The following is a 24398-nucleotide window of genomic DNA, read 5'->3' as shown; positions in this document are numbered from 1 at the left end:
CAAGCGAATGTCCGGTAATATAACAGGCGCCGTTAGAGATAGTTGTCAATAGAGATAAGGAAGTAGAGGCAAAATGACCAACTCTTGAAGAGACTAAAAGTTCTTGCATTGATAAAGGCATTAAGCTAGAATCTACCACAAAAATTATTACCGTGACTGTTGAGCATGTTATTAAATTATTGTTGATGGGAGAAAGTTCTCTCTTCTATTAAAAAAAAAAACTCCTTGGGGCGCCTGGGTGGCTCAGTGGGTTAAGTCTCTGCCTTTGGCTCAGGTCACGATCTCAGGGTCCTGGGATCGAGCCCCGCATTGGGCTCTCTGCTCAGCGGGAAGCCTGCTTCCCCCCTCTCTCTCCGCCTGCCTCTCTGTCTACCTGTGATCTTTCTCTGTCAAATAAATAAATAAAATCTTTAAAAAAAAAAAAAACTCCTTTAAAGTGGTTATGCCTTAAGTCTTACTAGAGGTCAGACCATTCTTAAACACTAGGGAAGTCCATAATATTTTACAGGAATCTTTTTTTTCCCCTTTGAATTCTTATAAACCTGTTACCTGAACTACCCACCACGATGTCAGTTAATGTCATATTTTATTTTGTACTCCAGTTCTTCAGGGTATGAATTCCAGCTACAAAACAATGAGACTTATCTCCCTGCAATATAACTGATAGGCTCAGTCTCACTACACTTCATTTTAGCCTCTTCTTCAAGTAGTGTGAATAACACATAAAGTTAGCAGCAGCATCTGGGGGGTCTTTCCACCTGCAGAGGCATCAGCAGGGCTGGAGCGTGAATGGCAGGCTGTGCCTTGTGCAGAACTTTACACGTACGTCAAGACCTTTGTTGGATCTTAGAAACTTGCCAAATTATTGAGGGTTGCATCTTTTAAAAAGTTGTCTATCCAGGGGCGCCTGGGTGGCTCAGTCATTTAGTTTAAGCATCTGCCATCTGCTCAGGTCATGATCTCGGGGTCCTGGGATGGAGCCCCGCATCAGGTTCCCTGCTCGGTGGGAAGCCTGCTTCTCCCCCTCCCTCTGCCACTCCCCCTGCTTGTGCTTCTTCTCTCACTGTGTCTGTCGAATAAATAAATAAAATCTTTAAAAAAAAAAAAAAAGCATCTGCCTTTGGCTCAGGTCATGATCTCGGTTCCTGGGTTTGAGGCCTGCTCAGCCAGAAGTCTGCTTCTCCCTCTCGCTCTGCCCCCACCCCTGCTCATGTCCTGTCTCAGGTGTGCTCTCTCTCTTTCTCCCAAATAAATAAATAAAATCTTTAAAAAATCAAAAATTAAAAAATTATCTGTCCTACAAAAAAAGAATTCAGTTTTTGTCCTTTTACCTTTCCAAGTTGAGAAGCATATAGGTCCTTTCCTAGTTATTACTAAGTGTTAAATCTTCAGGGTTAGAACTGAAGAGGCAGTTGGTCTCACAGGAATGTCTTTTATCAGTATTTGGCTAATTCCCTTGCTAATGTTTGTGTAACCCCTGAAGTGACTACTTAGCATGTTTCTTTGCAATTCCATAAATTAATCAATTCCACAAATTAAGTCGAATATGCTTTTAATTTTATAATATTTTATTTTTAATTTTATAATATTCATGTCCCGCACGTGTCCAGCAATCATGACTCGGTGGAGGGGCTCAGGGAGAGCACTCAAGCACAAGGCTCTGATTAGGACTGCACCACCGTCCACCTGATTCCGGCACTCCAGAGAGAGCCTTTTGTTCTTCGGACCATGGCTTAGGGACCACTGCCCGATCCTCTTTACTTTTTTCTCATTCTGCCTCATTGCATGATTCATCCAAATTTCCCATATTATCTTCAACTTGCTGCTGAACTTCCTTTACAGATTTTTTTTTTTTAAATCTTCATGATAGTGTAAGAAAATTTGAGAAATCATGTATTTTTAACTGGTTAGTTTAGAAGAGTTTTTTTTTTTTTTCCTGTCACTAGTTTCATCTTTGGATTACTTTATAACTCAAAAATGTATCTCTCAGAAGTGTACTGTACTGAATCTCATCAGCAATAAAAACGTTACTTGGGGAGTTGGGAAGGGAGAAGAGAAAATGCTCACTGAGATGAATCACTCTTCTAAGGCTTCAGAAATGACTAGAATCCATTCTTCCACTTCACCCAGTGAAGAGTTATTTTACCTGATACTGTTCAGTGGCTATTCTCAAAGGACAACCTGAAAAATTATGAAAAATTATGGAAATTTTGAAAATGAGGGATGATGCTCGGGACGGGAGGCTGTTTATAGAGAATGCTTTATTCTCCCCAGAGTGATACATGCCTTAAGACAGGTTGGGCTTGGGCTGGTATCTCCATATACACAGAACTGAGTGAATAGGTTTCTGGAAAGCCTGGTTCATCTTGATGTGGAAAGGAAGACGAGAGGATGGGCATGGACATTCCAACCTGGAATGTGTTCATTCCTCTGCGGGTTCTGGCCTGGAGTGCAGGGAGATAACACCCCTCTCAGTGTGGTCATTTCCAGGCAGGGGATGCCTTCTGGGCCTGGTGGGCCTTTGGTACCATATCTTCCCACTGGGAATTCTTGACCGTCAGCCTTTGCCCCTTTCACCAGCTCAGTGTGTTCTGGGTCCACGGGAACAGAACCGTGGTTGCTCCGTGCTATGCTGCTGCTCCCTTTCCATCTCCGTCCTCGCTCTTCACTGCGGGTCTGGCCTATGAAGCCTTAGGACCTGCATCCGGTTCTGCGAGTCAGCAGCTCCATCTTCTCCACCCCCCATGGTGCCAGCTCTGCCTCCTCTGGCTCAGCATCTTGGTTGTGGGGGAGTAGCCAGCTGGGCCTCCGCCCACTTCCTTCTTCCTCCTGTTCTTCCCCAGGATGCTTGCTGCTCTGATCCCCAAGCCTTCTGCAGGGCTCTGGTGTGGCCCCCGTTCCTCAGACTGGTCGGGGAAGGTACGCTCTGAACCCATGCCATCGCCCCATGAAACCACTGCTGCTCTCCCAGCAGCGGCCCCTCAGAGCACAACCTGATCCTTACCTTCACTTCCTTAACGATAATGCATTTTTGAGGGGGAGGATGATGGAGAGATTAGGAAAACTGAAATACAGGACCACGTTTATAATTGCTTTAAGTGTAACTCAGTTTGCTTATTAAAATATCATACTTTGGTTATTTCATTTAATAGCACTTCTTTTGTGACCATCAAAGCCAAACCATAGTTCCAAAGTCTTTTGATTAATTTTGACTTCTTACCAGAATCCATTTGGGGAAGAAATTTTTTGTTTCTGGTTTATATAAGAAAAAATAAATGACTCTGCCAGTGTCTTTGAAACCAAGTCAATTGCATGGAAACATTTCCCCTATCTTTAAAAAAATATATCAGTCCAAAAAAGTCCTGTAAGCAAAGGAGTCACTGAATTCTCCCTTCCTTTGCAAGTAAAAATATCCCCTTGTCCTGAAAAGGGAAGCTTCCATGACAGTGCTTTGCACACTGACACAGCAGTTGCACAGTCTTTTCAAACAAAGTCTCGTGCAGAACTCCAGTATGTAAACAAGATAAAAATGGAGCTATTCCCAGAGGGGTGTGTGGCAGGGTTGGGGAGGGTAGGCTCTGAGAGGCCCAGAACCTCTGTCCTCAACCTTACAGTCTCCCCCTCCAGCTAACCTGAGTAACCCATGAGACATTTCTTCCAGAACCTTAGGGATCTGAAATGTGGTGTGTGTATGTGTGTGTGTGTGTGTGTGTGTGTGAGAGAGAGAGAGAGAGAGAGAGAGAGAGAGAGAGATTCTGATGATTCTGATGATTTTGATCATTCTACACTAAAATCTCTAGTTTTTTAAGAAATCATTTTTGGAGGGGCATCTGGGTGGCTCAGTTGGTTAAGCATCCAACTCTTGATTTTGACTCAGGTCATAATCTCAGAGTCATGAGATAGAGTCCGGCAGTGGGCCGCTGCTGGGCATGGACCCTGCTTAAGATTCTCTCCCCACCCCCTCTGTAGCACATGCACATTCTTTTTCTCTCTAAAAAAAAAAAAAAGAAGAAGAAAAAGAAAAGAAAGAAAGAAATGGGGCACCTGGGTGTCTCAGTGAGTTAAAGCCTCTGCCTTCGGCTCAGGTCATGATCCCAGGGTCCTGGGATTGAGCCCCACATCAAGCCCCACATCGAGCTCTCTGCTCAGCGGGGAACCTGCTTCCTCCTCTCTCTCTGCCTGCCTCTCTGTCTACTTGTGATCTCTGTCTGTCAAATAAATAAATAAAATCTTAAAAAAGAAAAAAAGAGAAAAATCATCTTGGGGGAAAAAAGATCATTTTTGGAAGAAACAGAAGACTTGACAACAATATATAAATATCATATTTAAGATTTTGTGAATACTCAAAATATTTAACAGAAATGTTTTACTGAGTTTTGGAAAAAGAAACAATGCTGTTAAAGCAGGTGGTATTTGCCTTTCACCCCAATTCTGTAATTAATCTCTTTCTTTAACCAATATCACAGAGATACACTGATGTTTCTATTTTGTTACTTACAGAGATCTATAACTCTCATTTGTCAGAGCAGGAAACTTAAGACTCAGAAGGAACTCGCTGTGGTTCTCTTACTCTGTATCATACTACAACTTGCATGAAGAAGCCTGTCTGGTGTTTGCTACAGAACTGCAGCACCAAGATTCTGAGCGCGATTAGTTCGTTGTTTGCTAAAGTTTACAAACTGCTCCCGAAGGGGAGCTTGTCTTTTTCCCTTCATTTGGCTGTAACTGACTATTCATGTCAAGGAAGTTAATATAACACATACTGACATTGTAAAATTTTAAAGCATGGATAATCCGCAGTTTTATTAGTAGGGAAGGATTAATTGGACCGGAGCATCAGAATAATGTTTAGAGCTATTAACTGAGCGTTTATCAGGATCTGCGGCTTAAGGAAGTTATTACTGCTTTGAGAATCTCCACTTCAGTGGTTCCTCAGGTGTATGCTCATTATTATGTTGGAGGTGTTTATGTTTTGTCACACTGCATGCTTATAAAAATCTTCCTTTTAATTATGACTTCTCAGAATGCTGAAATAACTTCACACGCTAGCATTGCAAAAAGTCATTATTATTGCGCAAACACTGCAACTTGAGGGTGTGTCCTTTCTTGGAAGCTCCGTCTTTGCTGTCTGTTCACCCCGTATCATTTCGCCCTCAACCTCTCTCCTGGGGAGATTTCCGTCGTCTAACCAGCATCGGAGCATCCCACTTTAAATACGCGACATAAAATCAGACTTTTACCTGCTATCGTTATTAGAAAGCAAGAGGGAAGAAAGGTCAGCATTTAGCTGGCAGGCTGTCTGGCTTTTCTGCGAGCATTACATGGGAAGAGAAGCTAGTTCTTCTGTCTCTGGCTTTAGGATTCAACAGCGTGAGCTGTCAGACTAACAACACTGATTGAAGGTGGACTGGGAGGGGGAAGCACATCTGTCCAACGGCTCGCCATTGGCTTCTTATTACAGCATTCTCCCCCGAGACACACTCTGCATGCTCATTCACCTACCTCCTCCTCTTCCCTCCCCTTCCTTCCCTACCCCTTCATTACTGATTCACAGCGAGAGGCGGCAGCGGCGGTGGCGGCAGCGGCGGCGGCAGCCGTGGCGCTGCTTGTCACGAATCAAGGATTGCAATGAGCTCATCCTTTTCTCCTTGCAGCTTCACAACTGCCCTGGCTTCCTGGCTACTGCTGCTGCTGTCTGCTCACACACACTCACGCACGCACACGCGCGCACATACACACACACACGCGCGCGCGCGCTTGCACACACACACACACACACACACACACACTCTCTCTCTCTCTCTCTCTCTCTCTCTCTCTCTCTTTACATGCTAGACCCTTCTGAGCTGCTGGTACATTTTAACACATGTATCTGAACTCTCCTGCATCACTCTTGGCCATTTTCTTGCATTCGATTGCTTTTGCCGTTTTTTATTTAGCTCAGTATTTGATTTCGTTTTCCAGTCTACTTTGGGGCTCTTGCACAGTGGATAATTTAGCCCAAATGTTCTTCCTGTGGAGACGTTAGCTGACAATTCCCACCACAGACTGGCTTGTGCGTGCTCCTGGGGAGACCTAAGCCTGGCTCCCTTCCCACTGCAGTTCTCAAAATTGGGGATCAGAGATCCAGCTTTCTCATTCTGGACACCTACTTACTGCTCATGGAAGAAGGGGTGCCCTGCCCAGCCCCAGCTGCTAAGCTCACACCTCCAGTCAGAAAGTCCCAGGACATGCACGACGAGAGGAGCAAGCTGGTGAATGAGTATGCATGTCGAGTGCTGGAACTTCTGGGGATGGGGCATCGTCTGTTTGTGCCTCGGCTTCTGGCGGTGAGACTGTTTTTCATTGAACTTCATTTGTAGGGAATCTGCCACCCTCTGTGAGAATTCCTGTATCCCTAAAAGAGGCTTGCAGTCTCCTGTTTTCATTTCCTCTTCCCCACACTACCCAGCAGGAAGTGCTGAGTGGCCGCTGCCCTGGGGCTCTGGCCGAGCCTGGTCCACGCCACTCCTTAATTGGCTAGAGGAGCTACGGCTCTTTTCTGAGAGCCCAGGGCCACATTAGCAGCATTATCTCTGTGGCAGGGGGGAAAAAATGTTTTCTGGTTGCCTAGACTCAGCAGTAAAGCAGAATAGCCAAGTGCTTGATATAGGCATTCTGTTATTTACATCTCCAAAGGGTTAAATTTCACAACAGACATTGCTACTTATCTAGACTACTGTGGTTTGCGTTCTAACCTCACCACCTCACCGTTTGATTGCCAACTTGATTTTTTTTTTTTTTTAACTGGTTAGGGAATTTTACCCCTTAAAAATCCTTGAGTAAGAAATTGGAAATTTTTCTCCTGGAATGCTTGAACGGTGTATCTATGAAGCAGCTTAAAGCTGTTGGGTCTGTGCTGTGAATCTGGGAAGTCTGGTTTGCTTGTTTTTTGATTTCCTGCACAAGAAGAAAATCACCCTTCCTCACTTCCTACCAAGGGTTAAAATTAAATACCCACAATCGCTGGTGCAGGGCTTCTTTTCAGTGGTTTGAGAACTGTACCTAGCAACTGTTCTATAATGTAATTGGTCTACAGTAGTCCTATACCATTATTTGGTAATTGAACAAGAATAATTAAGCCTTTTCTATTTTATACAATGGAGTTTAATACCATTCCAGACTGTTCGTCGTTATGGTTCTGTCATATTTGAGTCTTTTCAGAAGTATAACGTTGACTGAATTTAACACTTTTCTCTCATATCTCTCTCATCAGTCTAGTTCATCTCTGTTTATATTATCTTTGCAGTTACCAATTCAGTCTTTATGCATGTTTTTGCATGTAAATATCATCCCCCTTGCTTAATCATAACAACATTTTAGGTAGCTGTATGCAGGAGGGATTTTTCACCCCGAAGAAAGTCTGTTTATCTTTGCGAGATGAAGTTAGAAGCAGTGACCAGCATATAATTATGGGGGAGGGGGTATTTTTGAGAAATACAGTTTCTTTGTCATTTGGGAAAGAAAGAAAAAGAGTTCAATACATACGTGTTAATGCCCAGGTGAGGTCATCAGTGCTTACTTGAATTCTGTTTCCTGAACCTCATTTATCTTAAAAAAGAGAAAACTGAAGGTTTATGTTCTATTAGAAAGGAGTTTTTTTGGTAGCTTTTTGTGGTTTTGTTTGTTTTGTTTTGTTTTAGTGAAATAAAAAGCATTTTATTCAGGACCTCTGACACTATTAAGTGCTAAAATATATTTCAACAAATTCTCTACATCTCTTTGAGGAGTCCGTTTTGGTTCTCAAATATTTTCATATTCTTAAAGACTACTTAACTTTGTGACTCCAGGGCTCCCACTGCCAACTTTCCAGTAATCTGGTGCTGCCTTCCTTTGCCACTTCAGACTTTCAGTGCTTTGAAGGAAAACATAAATTGATAACTAAGACTGTCTCTCATACTTAAATCCACATTAGGCTTGAATTTATAATGCCTTTACTTTAAAACCAATTATCGGCCATAAAATCCACAAAGAGTTGGGTTCATACAACCATACATGTTGGCTTGGTTGCCCAATTAGGTATTCAAGGTCGTACATCCCTTGGGTTGTTTTGGGCTCTCACATTCAGCTTAGGTAATGGTGGCATTTGCATTACTTACACATGGAAAGTATATACTGAGTTGTCTGTAGGGTTATTTGGCAATCTCTGACTTTGTTATATACAGCATTGTACTGAAAAGATCATTGACAGAACTAGGGTACTCTACAGTTTGGGAAATCACATCCCCTTTAATTAGTAATATGGCTGTGAATTGAGATCAGCTATCCAATGAGTTACTGCTTAAAGTTTATTTAGCATGTGTACCAGGAGGAAGTACAGTCATTCAGCTGTGTGTTATTGGACTGGCTAATGATGTGGGATCGATGGCTGATCTGCACAGGCTGGTCCTGAGAGGGATCCTGCCACAGGCAATACTACAATCTTTCCATTACCACCCAAAAGGGTGGGCATTGAAGTTTTGGTTTTCAGATAGGTTTTAAACATGAATGCATGTAGGTTGGACACATGTAAATACATTATTTTACTTTAAAGATCCCAGTGATTTTTTTTTTCATGTCCGTTAATTTTCTTGATGGACTGATCAAATGTATGAAGATCTACCAAGACAGTGTTGTAGATTTGGACTTTGAGCCTTATTCATTGTCCCCTGATTCACAGAGGGACCATCAAACGATTAGAATACCAAGCACATTTGAATTTTTTTAAGTTTTTATTAAAATTACATTTGAAATTCTTGCTTCTTATCCTTCAGAGGTGCACTTAGTCTTAGTAAACAATAATTTCCCTTTAACAAATCAAGTACAAGTACTTCATTGTAGATATTACCTTAAGGCATAAATTCTGTGTGTAGACTCACCAAACACATTTCTTTGGTGAAATTAAAATTCCAAAGCAAGAGATACAGGTGTCCTAGATACCAGCAAAGTAAGGTTTCCCTCTTCTAAAGCCTGTGCTTCCAAATGATTCCCAGACTTCCAAAAATATGTCTCTACTGAATAGAAATCCTGTTAGACACTATAAAGGAAGAAAAAGCCATTTGTGGTAAAAATTGCAAAGGTGAGAAAGAGAACCATACCTAGATTTAAAAAAAAAAATAATCCCCTAAAATAATCAAACTTAGAATTTGCTGCTTTTCGGAGGCCCTTGAAGAACGATTGATCATCCAAGAGTCGTGAGAGGTTCAGAACAGAAGCATCTGGAGCTAACACCCGAATGTTAGAGCTGTTCCTTGCCACCCACCCTGCCTCTTTAAAAAAAAAAAAAAAAAAATCACTTTAAAATGTGATACTCTTGCACTGAATTTTTCAGTGGGAAAAACACACTGGAAATGGTATCAGCGGTGACACATAGCCAGAGTCCATACTCTGTAAGTGTGTGAAATTTAAAGAAAAAGGAAAAACTTTTATTCTGTTGCTATTCAGAATCTCCCTTTTCTCCCTTTAGATTTTATTAGCTGTTATATGGTGTGGGACGTTATGACCAGATCATCCTATATTAATATCAATGTTGGCTATGTTTCAGTATGACACTGTGGGCACTGTGCACAGTGAATCCAAAGGAGGATTGATTATTGGGGTGAAAAGCCAGAAGACCAAGTCTGTCTCCCATTCTTACTTCTGTTTTAACTATTTCAAGGATTCCTCATTGAAGAGAAACTATAACTCTTGAAATTTGAAGAGTCAAATATAAAAGTTGGCATGCATACTTCTGATGCCCTTCAAAATATAGAAATCAGTTTTTATATTAAGATAAGTCCTACATCTACTCTCTAATTTGCATTTTATCAATTGTGACTTTTTAATACAAGATGTGCTTGAAGTAGAGTTTTTATGAATTCATAAACCAAATTTATGTTGGGGTCTCTCATGTGCCTAGGAATTTGCTTAATTCATTTTACTGAGGGAAGTGGAAAGGATACCTAAATCAATATCCTACTTTAAAAAAAAATCCTACTTACCTTTTCCCTCTGGATAGTTCTCTTTACCTACTTGAAAGGAAATAGAAGTGGGACTGATTGAAATGTTTTTAATTGTCCAAGTAATCTTTATATATAATTCTATTCAAATGAAGAAAGAAGTAATCCTTCCTTTGGAGGTGTAATTGATAAACATGTTCCATATCATCACTTAAAAGGATTTGACAGCAAGTTTGGGGAGCAAAAGATGAATGTTAATAGATCCACTAATTTTCAAAAGTTATCATTTATTCTTATTTAAAAGCTGATAGAGTTCTCTGTTTTGCAAGGGAAGAAAACATATCTTTGCTTATTTAAATTTCCCTAGCTCTCATCTGTGTTACTTTCTAGCTAATTTTACTTAACAAATAATGTCAGGTAAGTAATTGCATTTTCATTATGATACTCTTCCCTCACGATTATTCTGAAGACAATATAGAAAAACTCAAAGAATTTCCCAGTTGAAGAACAGCCTTTCCAGCTCCAATCAGTTCTTCTAGCCTGACAGAGTTCTGTTATAGTGAAGACAGATGGATAACGATATCCAGAAGTTGGCCTCTCCTCTTTTGGGTATTTGCTTTGGTCCTTGAATTTTAGAGGTGCATTTTTACACTTGATCTTAGCCAAAAGGAGGAGAAGCAGGGGTGCATTTTTAAAGCTTGGGTCTTACCACAAGCTCATGGGTTAAGCTTCTCTTCATTATCAGGGTAGACACGTAGCGTTCATACATACAACTGTAAACTTAATTACAACATCTCCATAGCCAGTTGATTACCAAGCTGTGTGAAGTCATGTTTTAGTTAAATAGAAAGCACTGCTACTTATATTTTGGACTAAGACTGTTACATGAATGCTTGACAGTTGTGAAGCATATATATTTAACAAGGTGATATATACTAATATTCAAATTTTCTTAAATATGTGTGTGTGAGGATAGGAAAAATGATTATAATTATGAATTATGTTCATCTCTAGGTAGTGAGACCTCTCGGGCTTTCAAAAATATCTTCCATTTTAGAGAAAGGGAATATGTAATCAATAAAAAAAAAGTATGATCCCACTATATAGATATGTACACACGTATGTGTGCAAATTGTGATTTTTACAAAGTGTTTATAAAACCAAACAACTTTATGATAAATTCTTAGTGAGGCATCCAAATTTTTGGAGACCAAGAGGTATCTATTCCTCCTTTGTAGAGGGAAGAACCTCTTGCATACATCTGTCAGAAAATGGAGGGTTACCCCTATAAATTTACAGTCTGCTTATTCCATAAAAAGGTGTTTGGAGGTGATACTTAGAAATTATAGGAGTCTCTTAAATTGGAGGAAAAAGCCCTCCAGAATCAGAGTAGGACTGCAGATTATCTTCTGGAGCAATGGCAAGCAAGGTTTTTGTTAATATACTTTTTGCTTATTGGCGTGGCTTTTGCCTCTCCTAAGGTTGTCTCCTGGCATATATTTTTTTAAATTCTCAATGAAATTAGCTTTATTTCGGTCCATGACAGGAATATAAATTCTTACAACTTAGTCTGCCTGCTTTCTGGAATTAAAAATGTCACTGAGAGCAGGGTACTGTTTTTAGCTACTAAAATACCAGTACCTGAGCATATTTGAGCAACCCAGAGACAACTTTCAAAACTGTCATCCCTTATATTTGTTTTGGGGTTCACAGAATGCACTTATAGGACTTGACTTATTTCCTTCTCCAATTCTTGAGGTTGAAGATGCTCCCTTTTTGAAGTAGAACAGTGGCGATTAAGCAGCCCCACAAGTTAGCCAGAGCTGGGATCAGAATGGATTTAGTTCACACTTTGCAGCCTTTTTGAGTCTCCTTAACTGCCAGCTACTTTCTAGAAACTGAGAATAGGGGCCTGACTACCATGCAGTTTCCACATGTCTGTCTGCCCGAGTCCTTCTGCTCGGGGGTCATTAGAGCTCCTCTCCGACAGGGCTTAACGGAGTGGGTCATGGGATCGGGATCATCGTGAAGACAAGCAGTGACTTGGAAAGGGCAGTCACAGGGCACTCTGAATTCTGGTTTCCAGAGACTTAGCCCAGGTTTGGCCCCATTCAGGTGGTGAGCTTCTTGCTGCACTTTCCCTGAGCGGATGGCCTCCTTCAAAGTGCATCTCTCTGTCCTGGCCACCCGTGGCTGACCAGAGGTCACGTGTCACAGGCTTCACGATTCCTCCTCTTTAATCCTCACCCTCCTGCTTCTGCACGAGCTCAGAGGCTGGACTTGAAATGAGGCCTTGGCCAGTATTCGGTAATCACGCTACTGCCTGCAGGCAAGGAACTGCACCAGCATTTTGGGGGTGTGTGTTACCAGGTAACTAGAGATTGGTTGCACAGAAAGTAGAAGAGGTGCCCTCAGAGGCTTTGGGGTAGCTGCTCATCCCGCATCAACACGAACCCTAGAAGCAGTGTGTCTTGAGTTACCAGAGAGCTGATCATCAAAGCCAGTAACACAGCTGAGAAGGGAAGACTGGGGATGTAGTGTCTGGTGTATCTGGCAGCTGGATGCTTTCCCATAATTCAGCAGTTGGCACGTTGGTCAGAGAAGCCCCCTCTTAGGCTGAAGTTTCCCCTAACAGTCTTTCCTAACTAAGTTAAGGTTAGTTGATAGCACTCTGTTGTGCTAAACGTTCCCTCTACTGCTTATCACCATCGTGTCTAAGTATCCACGAGGGAGGAAGTCAATCAGAGATGTACCGAGGCTTGTTTTTCCACTGCTGCTGTTAGCCCAGCTCTACTTTCTGATTACTGGTTTATGGATCTGAAGCTGAGGCAACCTGGAACCCCTGTGGAAATGCCTGCTGTATGGATTAATATTTTATTTTACATGTTTCTGTTTAAAAGGGAGGGGAGATGAAAGTAGAATTCATTCATTCAGTAAATTTTAATTGAGTACCTCCTATATTCCGGTTATTATTCTTGTCACTGTGGATACAGTGATGCACAAGACAGACAAGGCCCCTTTCCTTAGGAGGAAACAGATGTAAAACGGGAAAATGCGTTGGTGGAAAATTACTTGGTGGGCTGGGGCTGGGGGAGAATTTAAGTGCTCAGGAAAGGCTTCACTCAGATTTTGCATTTGAGCTAAAAATCTAAATCACAAGAAGTTGCTATCCTTATGAAGATCTAGGAGAAGACTATCTAGGCAGAGGGAACAGCGAGGGCAGTTGCCTTCAGCTAGGAATGAACTCGGTGTGTACGAAAAACAGGCACAAGGCCAGTGTGCCTGGAGCTTGAGAACAGGAGGGAGATGTGGTTCAAGACAAGGTTGGAGGGGAAAGCAGGGACTCCAGATCATGAAGGGTCTTGGGGGCCATGGTAACGATTTTGGATTATTCTGAGCACAGTAGGAAGCCCTGGAGGGCTTTACACAGAAGATCCCCATGACGTGAAAGGGTATCATCTGGCTATGATAAGGATAGGGGGCTGTGGGGAACGAAAGCTGAGACCAGTTAGTGGGTTAGTGCAGTGGTTCACCTAAGCGATGGACATGTCTAATGGTTTGGGGACCAGGGTGCTGAAGACGACTCATGCCCTGTGAAGAGCAGGAATTTCTCTGACTTCCTTATACTCTTTCAGGACAGCCTTTAAGGTTAATCAGCTCTACATTTGAATCTAAATAAAGTAATATTTAGAACGAGCGCATAGTTCTATGATTTCTAGCCATCCTGGTTAGTTTTGTTTTTTTTTTTTTTTCATTTTCTTACTGAAGTTTTTTTTTTTTTAAGATTTTTAAATTTATTTATTTGATAGAGATCACAAGTAGGCAGAGAGGCAGGCAGAGAGAGAGAGGAAGGGAAGCAGGCTCCCTGCCAAGCAGAGATCCCGACGTAGGGCTCGATCCCAGGACCCTGGGATCATGACCTGAGCCGAAGGCAGAGGCTTTAACCCATTGAGCCACCCAGGCGCCCCTCTTACTGAAGTTTTTGACAATTAATTTCTGACTCTTAAAACATCTCATTTCTCTTTGGCTTACTTCTGTGTACCCAGTCTGCTTAATCTTTAACCTGTATCAGAGTGTTTGCCAAAGATTGCTTATGGTTGTTTATTAAAATACTTAACGACCTTTCTTTTTCTTTTCTTTTCTTTTTTTTTTTTAAATAGACTCCACACCCCATGTGGAACTTAAACTCATAACACCAAAAAATCAAAAATCTGAGCCAGCTAGGCGCACCTTGTCTTTCTTTTTTTTTTTTTTTTTAAAGATTTTATTTATTTATTTTGACAGACAGAGATCACAAGCAGGCAGAGAGGCAGGAAGAGAGAAAGAGGTGGAAGCAGGCTCCCTGCCGAGCAGAGAGCCCGACGTAGGGCTCGATCCCAGGATCCTGGGACCATGACCCGAGCTGAAGGCAGAGGCTTTAACCCACTGAGCCAACCAGGCGCCCCGCACCTTGTCTTTCTTATTACAAAATCTTTACTGCAGAAAATACAGCAAAATAAAAGGGAAAAAACCCCATGATCCCACTATCCAGAGAAACCTTTTATTTCCTTTCCATCTTTTTTCTATGCATGCATCTATTTATTTTTAAGTCGTTATTTCTTGAAGAAGTAAATTTTGCAAACAGTTTTTGTAAGAAGTTTGCTAGTTAAGGGTTTTGCTTCATTTACTTTTTCATAGCATTCTTTAAGGTGGGGGATCACTTTCTTATTTTCTTGAGCTGCTGTTGTCATTAGTTGGAAGGCCCTTGGGGGTACCATTAATGGTACCATTAGGTATTCATTATATATAATTTTAATATGCTTTGATTACATTGTCTATGTCTTCAGCTAAGTTGCTAATAATATCCTTAAAATACTTGCCCAGCAAGCTAAAGTCCTAAATTAGACCCAGAGTTAAAATGTTTTACTTTTCTGGCTTTTTTTTTTTTTTTCCCTTTCCCTCAGAGCTGTAACATGGTTAGCTTTGCTGGGATCCACCATTCCACCATTCTAATCTTCAGGTTATGTAAATTAAATATGTTAGTCTACTAATTAATTCTTATATCCTGCCCAGGATTTATGGTGACTTATTTCAGCTTATAGTAAAGAGGTTAGAAATCTGTTCCTAAAAACTTGTGGAACGAAGCTAGATCTTAGCTACAAACAAGCAGTCGGGAAATTAGAAATTCTTTTTTCCGTGTATTTGTCCTGAAGGCAGGCTAAAATGTAATGATGATTCTTGGAATTATTTTGCAGACCTCAAAGGAAGATCTTCTGCAGGCTGATTTTGAAGGTGCTTTAAAGTTTTTCAGAGTTCAGCTTCCAAAGAGATACAGGGCGGAGGAAAATGCCAGAAGATTGATGGAGCAGGCTTGCAACATTAAGGTAAGGTACATGGATTTATATATAATAAAGACAGAACCTGAATGCAGAAAGAACATGTCCACATTCTCTACATGTTGCTGGATTTTGACTCTGTTTAAGGTGATACTGAGTATGAACAGTCTCTCCCAGACATTTCTGTAAGGCTGGTCTGTGTCTATTACCTTCCAGTAGGACTTGGAGTGAAAGTTAGTCAGTTCAGATTGAAGCAATAGGAAGACAAACATTTTTCTTATAGGTAGGGCTCTAGAATGGACTGCTGTGATAGTGGTTTCCATAGTCGCAGACTTAGTATTTAGCTTTTGGCCATATGTTTTAGGATTATTTACAACAAAGCAAGAAAAGCCTGCTTAGGCAGTGCTTTCTTTCCTCGAAGGGACTTGGAAAGCTTTCGTCTGCCCATTCTCACCCCACATCTGCGAAATGGTCATGGATATATTGTTCCTTATCCTATGCCTCCTAGATTAGTTTTATAAAACTAAACAAGTTTTATAAAATAATTTGATATGGAAATTTCTATCCAGAAAATTATGGTATCAAGATGAGAGAGCACATTTTTAAATATTTGGAACCAATTTATTGATGTTAATTCTTATACCTCTGGAATATACCAGGGAATCTTCTCACCTAACTATGACATAAATATAAATTTCCCTTCTGAACATAGAAACAAAGATCCCATGTCTTACTGACCTCATGTTCTTGCAGAAGGGAACAGACAATAAATGACTAACATAATAAATAATGTGTTTAATATGCTAGAAGGTGATAAGTGGCTAGGAAAAAAGGAAAAGTAGGGCAAAATAAGCCAGACCGGATTAGTAAGGAGAAGGAAAGTTAGAGTTGTTACTACGTAGTCAGAGTAGGTAGATCTCATTAAGAAGGTGAAGGAGATGGGTTAGTCGTACAGATGTCTAGGGGAAGAGGGTTCCAGCAGAGGCAACAGCTAGTTCAAAGGCCCTGAGGCTGGCTCATGCCTGGTGGGTTTGAAGAACTGCAAGAAGGCCAATGTAGCTGGAGTGAAGTAAATGAAAATGAGCAATAGACAAGGAAGTTAGAGAGCTCACAAGGAGCCAGAAAATACAGGTCTTTGTAAGGATTCAGGCTTTACTTTGAGTGAAGTGGCTAGCTCTTGCAGGGTTTTGAGTGGTAGAGTGATACGATCTGTCTGAGATTTTAGGGGATCACAGTGCTGTGTTGAGAACAGACTGCTAGAAAGTTAAGAGTGGAAGTAGGAAGATCACACAGGGGTTTTTGCAGTAATCCTGTTGAGATATAATGATAGAGTTTACCAGAGTGATGGAGTGTAGACAGAGGTGATTGGAACCTGAGTATATTTTGAAAGAGAACCAAAAAGATTTTGTGATATATTACACATGAGTATGAGAGGAAATGAGGAGTCAAGATGACTCCATGGATTTTGGATTAAGTGATTAGAAGATTGAGTTGCCATTAGGTTATTAAGCTCATTACTTATAATGTACTTTGACACGTACTTCATTTAAGCACCGTACCTGCTCTAACACTTTTTTGGTGTAACACTGTTGTTTTTGATTTAACTTAAAGTAAATTCTGAATATCAAAAAGTATAATTCAGTGCTGAACGTAAATAACTGAACGGAAAAAAATATATTATCTTTCAAGTGAATTGTATATTCAAAAAATCATTTTCCAAAGATACTAAGCAAAACAGACCTCTGAATCTTCATCCTAAAATGCAAACTTGTAAAGCCTTCCAGACTGATTATTTTATTCGGCTGGGCCAAATGACTAAGCATGAGTTACATTTGTCTGTAGACTTTGAAAATACATTTCAGTGGTCATGGTGGCTTTGACTGAATTTTGTGGGTGTTGTGTTTGAAAAGTAGACTCTGGCCTTTGATTGTTCCAGAGCTATCCAAGTACTGTAACTAGAACAGTGCTATATGAGTCTGTTAAAATAAAACATTCATTTCTAAGAATGAGATGAGAGAGTTAGGAGGTACAGGTAAGATGGAAAGTTAAATGTCTTTAAGGGAAATTTGGTAGCATCAATCAATGAGAATGGAAAACCCAGGCAAATGATCCAGAATTATGAGATGTATAGGAAAAGATTTTTTCCAATATAATTTATGAAGCTCCTCAGAGGAAGGAGGCACATTAACAATGGTCAAACCAGAAACACGGGATCTGAAAGACACAGAAACCTAAAATATTAGGAAGTAAATTCAAAATATGATCTGGGTCGACTTTCTGGAATGAACATGTGCAACCAGAATGATATATGTGAACGTGAGCAGATAGACATGAATTTTTATTTTAAGTAATAATGAATTATTTGATTCTGTTTTTTTGTTTTTAGGTCTTGTTTTGAGTTTTGTTTTTTGTTTTTGCATTATCTAAGGAGAGTAATGGTTTCTTAGATACATAAAACAGTACTCACAGGACACCACGTTTATTAAGGTATAATTGACATAACATTATATTAGTTTCAGTTGCAAAATTGCAAAGTGATCACCACAGTAAGTCCAGTTAACTCCTGTCACCATCCATAGTAAGAACTTTCAAGCTCTGCACTCCTAGTGGCAGTACGGTATTATTAACTAGTCACCATGCTGTATTGTGTATCCCCATGACTTTTTTATTTTATAATGAATAATGTCATCATTTGATAATGAAATTTGTACCTTTCAACTCCCTTCACCCATTTCACCCAGCCCTTACCCCCTGCCTCGGGCAATCAATCGATTCGCTGTATCCCTGAACTTGGGTATTTTTGTTTTGTTTTGTTTTGTTTTTTTAGACTCTACATATAAGTGAGATCGTATGGTATTTATCTTTTTCTGTCTGACTTACTTCACTTAGCATAATGCCCTCAAGTTCCATCCATATTGTGCCTAATGGCAAGATTTCATTCTTTTTTGTGGCTGAATAATATTCCGTCATGCATGTGTACCACATTTTCTTTAGCCATTCATCCATCAGTGGCCTTTTAGGTTGTTTCCATTACTGGCCATTGTAAATAATGCTGTAATGAATATAGGGGTCCATACTGTCTTTTCAAGTTAGTGTTTTTGTTTTATTCAGATAAATACCATAAGTGAAATTGCTAGACTGTATGGTAGTTCTATTTTTAGTTTTTTGAAGAACCTTCATTTTCCATAGTGGCTATACCAATTTACATTCCCACCAACAATTGCACATGGCTTCCCTTCTCTCCACATCCTGGCCAATCCTTATTTCTTATTCTCTTGATAATAGCTGCTCTAACAGATGTGAGGCAACATCTCATGGCACTTCTGATTTGCATTTCCTTGATGACTAGTGGTGTTGGGCACCTTTTCACGTACCTGTTGGTTATCTGTATGTCTGCTTTGGAAAGATGTCTGTTCAGGTCCTCTGCCCATTTTTTAATCAGATTGTTTGGGGATTTTGCTGTTGAGTTATATGAGTTCTTTATATATTTTGGATATTAACTCTATCAGACATATGGTTTGCAAATATTTTCTACCATTCAATAGGTTGCCTTTTCATTTTGTTGATGGCTTTCCCTTGCCTTGCAGAAGCATTTGTTTGGTTTTTTTTAACTCATGGGGCTTGAACTCATAATCCTTAGATCAAAATCTGATCTAAAATCAAGAGTCAGACACTTAACGGACTGAGCCACCCAGGCACCCCTGTGCAAAAGTTTTTTAGTATGATGTAGTCCCACTTGGTTTATTTTTGCTTTTGTTATGTTTATTTTAGATGTCAAATCCAAAAAAAAAAAAAATCGCCAAGATCATCACCTATGTTTTCTTCTAGGAGATTTATGGCTTAAGGTCTTTTTTTTTTAAGATTTTTTTTTAAATTTATTTGACAGACAGATCACAAGTAGGCAGAGAGGCAGGCAGAGAGAGAGGAGGAGGAGGAGGCAGGCTCCCTGCTGAGCAGAGAGCCCGATGCGGACTCGATCCCAGGACCCTGAAATCATGACCTGAGCGGAAGGCAGAGGATTTAACCACTGAGCCACCCAGGCGCCCCTGGCTTAAGGTCTTATGTCCAAGTTTGTTATGAGTTAATTTTTATGTTTGGTATAAGATAATGGTCCAGTTTCCTTCTTTTGCATATGGCTGTCCAGTTTTTCCATCACCATTTATTGAGGAAATTACCTTTCCCCAAAGTATGTCCTGACTCCTTTGTTGTAAGTTAATTGACCACATATGCATGGGTTTATTTCTGGCTTCTCTGTTCTGTCCCATTGATCTATGTGTCTGTTTTTTATATGCTGCTACCATACTGTTTTGATTACTTTGGCTTTATAATATAGTTGAAGTCAGAAAGTGTGATGCCTTTAGCTTTGTTCTTCTTTCTCAAGATTGCTTTGGGTATTTGGGATCTTTTGTGTTTCTATACAAATTTTAAAATTGTTTGTTCCATTTCTGTGAAGGATGCTATTGGAATTTTGATAGGGATTGTATCGAATCTATGGATTGCTTTGGGTGTGTGGACATTTTAACAATATTAATTCTAACCTGTAAACACGGATTATCTATTTGTGTCTTTAGTTTCTTTCCTTAATGTCTTATAGTTTTCAGTGTACAGATCTTTCCTTGGTTAAATTTATTCCAAGATACTTTTTGATGCAGTTATATGTTATGCCCCAATAATGGGTCCGTGATTAAAGGAGGGAGACTGATACAAAGTGAAGGTCAAGCAAAGCTTTATTTTGCGCCAAGCATCAAGAATCTAACCGAACATTCGGGACCGCACCTCTTAACAAGAGAGGGCGACCCTTCTCTGTTTCACAGACTAACTTTTAAGGGCAAAGGCCATGTGGTCGGGCCTGCCCACACACAGGTGACCAATGAGATTGTAACGCACACAGGAAACTCCACAGTGATGCTAGGTGACCAATTCAGTTACAATTGACCCCAGTAGACATTTGAACCAGCCTATTACACCTTGATTGGGATTGGCGCCCAAAGGCTCCCAAAGGGCGGGGCCCATACTCCTTGGTAACCAGGGAGACAGTATGCATCCCCCCAACTGATTGAATTTTCCACCTAGCCTGACGCACCCTTGTATCTGGGCTTTGTTACCTGGAGCTGGTTTCCGGGACTTGTTTCCAAGTAAATCCCCTGGGGGAAGGGGAGCAGGGACAGTTTCTAAATAGGTCCTTACATTATAAAATGGATTGTTTTCTTAATTCCTCTTCCTGGTAGTTTCTTACTCATGTATTGAAATACAACAGAGTTTTGTATATTGATTTGTATCACAGGATATCATTTTAATTTATAAAGTGATTGTGAGGCAGATGTGAGATGAAACTCAGAGAGGGAAGTAGTACAGTATCCAGGTATCATGCTGGAACTGAAGCACAGGTTTCCAACCTGAAGGTTTAAAATTGTTTTTCAACTGAGACCTACATTTTAAAATAGCTTCTACATCAAAACCCTGACCACACACACACACACACACACACCTAAAGCAATACCCTTAATATGTGATATACTCTGATGTTTCCTCTTCTACTACTGTATTGTATTCTGTGTCATTTAAACTTCTTGAAGAAAAATCTTCAAACCAAAAAGATAGTCATAACCACTAAATCAATTTCACAACAGCTTGGCGTTTTGAAAAAAACACCAAGGTCTGTCCCACTGTTCACATCACCTCCCTCTTCCCCCTTTGGATGTGCTGCAACTTGTGAGAGGTTGTGGAGCTTGAGGTGTGGCAATGAATAATGGAAGTGTGGGTGTGCTAAGGATGTGAGTCGTCATGCCGTCCTTGTAGCAGAATATGCTGGCAACTGCAGGTTTTAGGGAATGATGGATTTACAGACCAAGGCTGTGTGTCAGGCAAAGCATTCACAGACAGGTGACTGCAGGTATGGAACAGGCAGGAAAGTTGCCCTCACAATTTCTTATCTACAGCCTTGACATTAAAGACAAGAATATCAGAAGTAAAAAATTTTGATTTTAATTATTTTCACAGTTAGTATTTGTGTATGATTATATCTGTTTTGAATGGACCTGTTCTCACTGAATTATCCAACAAGATGAATCACTTCCCTCTAACTTATAAGAACTAGGTGATGAGTGATTTCAGTGAACTGATTGGTTTTAAAATAGACATAACAGTTGCAGATGAAAAATAACTTATTACTTCCATACGTGGTTTATTTCTGTGTGTGTACCAACAAGATGTATTAATAAACCACAGTGGATTAGATAAATAACTTTATTCTTCTAAAACCTGTATAATATTAAATATCAAAAATGTTCTTGTGTTTATTTTTTCTGATTTAACGAACATGATTTAAAATTTTTCTGCTATCTTTCTATGCCTGTGGTTTCAGCTAGGTTAATATCAGAAACTGTACTGACCCATCAGACTTGATTTGAAAAGTCATTTCCTTACTTAATATATGAATATCCTGTACTTCCTCTGGTTTTGTTGAATATCATTATTCAGGTGTTATTTGTAGTTAAAAATTCTGCTACTGTGGACCTTCTTAAACTTGAATCTTGGCTTCATGAACTTGAAATCAGTAGAAATTCAAATTTCTTGACACAAGCGTATGAGCATTTTGTTTGTTTTGGTAAGATGATCTATAGCTTTTTTAAAAGGAATTCAGAAACTAAAAAAACAAAACAAAACAAAACAAAACAAAAAACACAAAAAAACCCCAGCCTCTATACTGTGGGACAGTCTTAAACTTGCTAAGTAAATTGATATTTTTATAAAGTGTAAGAATTTATGAATGGGCTATCTATCTATAGATAGTCAAGTGCTTATACAGATAATCTTTATAATTATTCTTGATCTGCCTATTTTTCTATATAATTCAACACCATTTATATTGTATTAGGTTGAATGGATGAAATTACCATTCTTCTTGGTCAAAAATTTGAGATATTAGACATCATATATGATTTAATTCAGGATTTCATGCCTCTCCATATAATTCAATGCTATGTAGAAAGATGATGAAATATTATTAAAAATTTGAGTGTTTTAATTATAATAGAATTCATTTAGCTGATATTGCTCTGATAAGAACAAAAGGGTAAACTAGAAGAATAAAACACCTATAGTACAAGTTAGAGGACTGTAAATACCTATGGACATGCAAACTCCATGAGAGAATTACTCTCCAAAGACTGAAAAACAAGTTTTGTCTGTCCTCTCTTTCTTCCTTCCTTTCCTTCATTCCTTCCTTCCTCCCCTTCCCTTCCCTTCCTTTCATTTCCTTTTCCTTCCTTCCTTCCTCCCTCCCTCCCTCCCGCCCTACCTTCTACCCTTCCCCCATCCACCTATCTTTCTTTTTCTTTCTTTCTCTCTTTCTCTCTCTCTCCTTCCTTCCTTCCTTCCTGTTCAGTTTTATTTGGAATAATGTTGCAAATGCCACATTTGTGGTGCATCTCATTAGTAGCAAAGTTCATCACATCATTTAAAATGGTGTGTTGGTAGATCTTCATAAAAGAATATTTAAAAATAGAAATCAGCCCATTTCATTTGATTTTGTTAGTGAAATAATTTGAGCAAAATTAAAACTTCAGAATTTGATGTCAAACTAAAATAAGGTAGTTAGGAAAGGAAGTTCATTTCTGAAGGGCCTATTGTGTGCAGGAACTATGCAAGAGAATTTCTGAGAGGAAAGGAGTTAAGATAAGACCTGATGGGTTAGCTGGAGTTAAGGAGTATCTGAGGCCTGGGGAAGGAATATGCCCAGAGGTAAGAAAACCCTAATGGTAGTTGGTGATAGAGAATAGGAAATGAAGGGAGTAAATAGAAGACAAAGTAAGCAGGAGCCAGACTGCTAGCGCAGAGCCCTGTAAGCCAATCCCAGGAGCAGTGGAAAGCATTGAGGGGTTTTAAGAGGCAGAGATAATCAGCTGCTTGTTTTAGAAAGGACTTTCTGGCTCCTGTGTGGAGAATGGGTTGAAAGGGGTAAAATTAGCTATTGGTGACAAACCAATTCAGGGATGTTTATGTAATCCAGGTGAGAAGTGACCAGAGTATCTGTTATGGGCTGGAGATACAATGACAGATTCGAGAGATATTCAAGAGATAGAATCACAGATCTTAGTGATTAAATGTGAACATTAGGGCAGGGAAAGAGAGCCAGTCATGACATTCAGAATTCTTACTTAGGCAACTTGATAGTAATCACACCGCAAAGGGAACAAACAGTATGGAAGATAATAAGTGAACTGTTGGACATGTTAAGCTTGCATTGTATATCCACAGTCTCATATCTAAAAATATAGAAATACCAAGTAGTGGGTGGAAAGTAGGCTGGATGTCACCACTAGTGAAACCATGAGAGTGGGTGGATTCTCATAGGGAAGCAGAAAGGAATGTTGAGGATAGGGACATTAACATGTGAAAAAAAGAAGTAGAAGCCAGTGAGACTGAGAAAGCAGGAAGAAACCAGAAGAGAAGTGTGATCACTAAGGGTAAAGGTATTTGTTTTTAAGAAGGAAGAAGTTGAATAAATGTCAGTAATGCATAGAGGTCATATAAGGCTATAAGGAGTGAAAAGCAGACATTGTGCAATAGTTAATGATAAAGATGTCCTTAATGGCCTTAGCGAGAGTAGTTTCAGTGGAGTGATGAAGTATAAACTCCAATGATTCAAGGAATAAATGGGAGAGGAGGAAATGGAGAAAGGAAGATAAAACAACTCTTCTAAGAAGGTTAGAATGGGAAGGAGATGGGGGTGGAAGAGATGGCCAGCAAGCCAGAGAATAAGTACAAGACAGATAAGAAGACATAAGATTGAGATGGATTTTTTGGAGGATGGGAAAGATGAGTCTTTAAATGCTAAAAAACTTCAATGAAATCAATTTCTTCATTGAGCACCTGCTATATATGTCCTGGCACTATGCTAGAACAGGGAATGCAGGGTAGATAGGCTCCCTGAAATCATGGGATTTCCATATTATTGTGTGGAAAATGTTAGTTAGATAATCACCTTAATAATAAATCTGTAGGGGCGCCTGGGTGGCTCAGTTGGTTAAGCGACTGCCTTCGGTTCAGGTTGTGATCCTGGAATCCTGGGATCAAGTCCTGCATCAGGCTCCCAGCTCCGTGGGGAGTCTGCTTCTCTCTCTGA

General features: G+C 39.9%; 1 protein-coding gene across 4 annotated transcripts in view; it reads left to right on the top strand.

Annotated features, from left to right (window-relative positions):
• RABGAP1L (RAB GTPase activating protein 1 like) overlaps nucleotides 1–24398 on the top strand; it is a 763170-nt gene that overhangs the window by 590357 nt on the left and 148415 nt on the right. For 3 of the 4 annotated variants that reach the window (XM_047704248.1, XM_047704249.1, XM_047704250.1), the window contains exon 19: nucleotides 15191–15319. In XM_047704248.1, coding sequence (XP_047560204.1) covers nucleotides 15191–15319 — 129 coding nt within the window. Of the gene's footprint in view, nucleotides 1–5818; nucleotides 6330–15190; nucleotides 15320–24398 lie in introns of those variants that run through there. The other variant, XM_047704254.1, reaches the window with a different exon arrangement.

Source organism: Lutra lutra, chromosome 15 (genome assembly GCF_902655055.1).
Source record: "Lutra lutra chromosome 15, mLutLut1.2, whole genome shotgun sequence".
NCBI classification, from domain to species: Eukaryota; Metazoa; Chordata; class Mammalia; order Carnivora; family Mustelidae; genus Lutra; species Lutra lutra.
The sequence above is the reverse complement of the archived record's forward strand: the minus strand, read 5'-3'. Positions and strand labels throughout refer to the sequence as shown.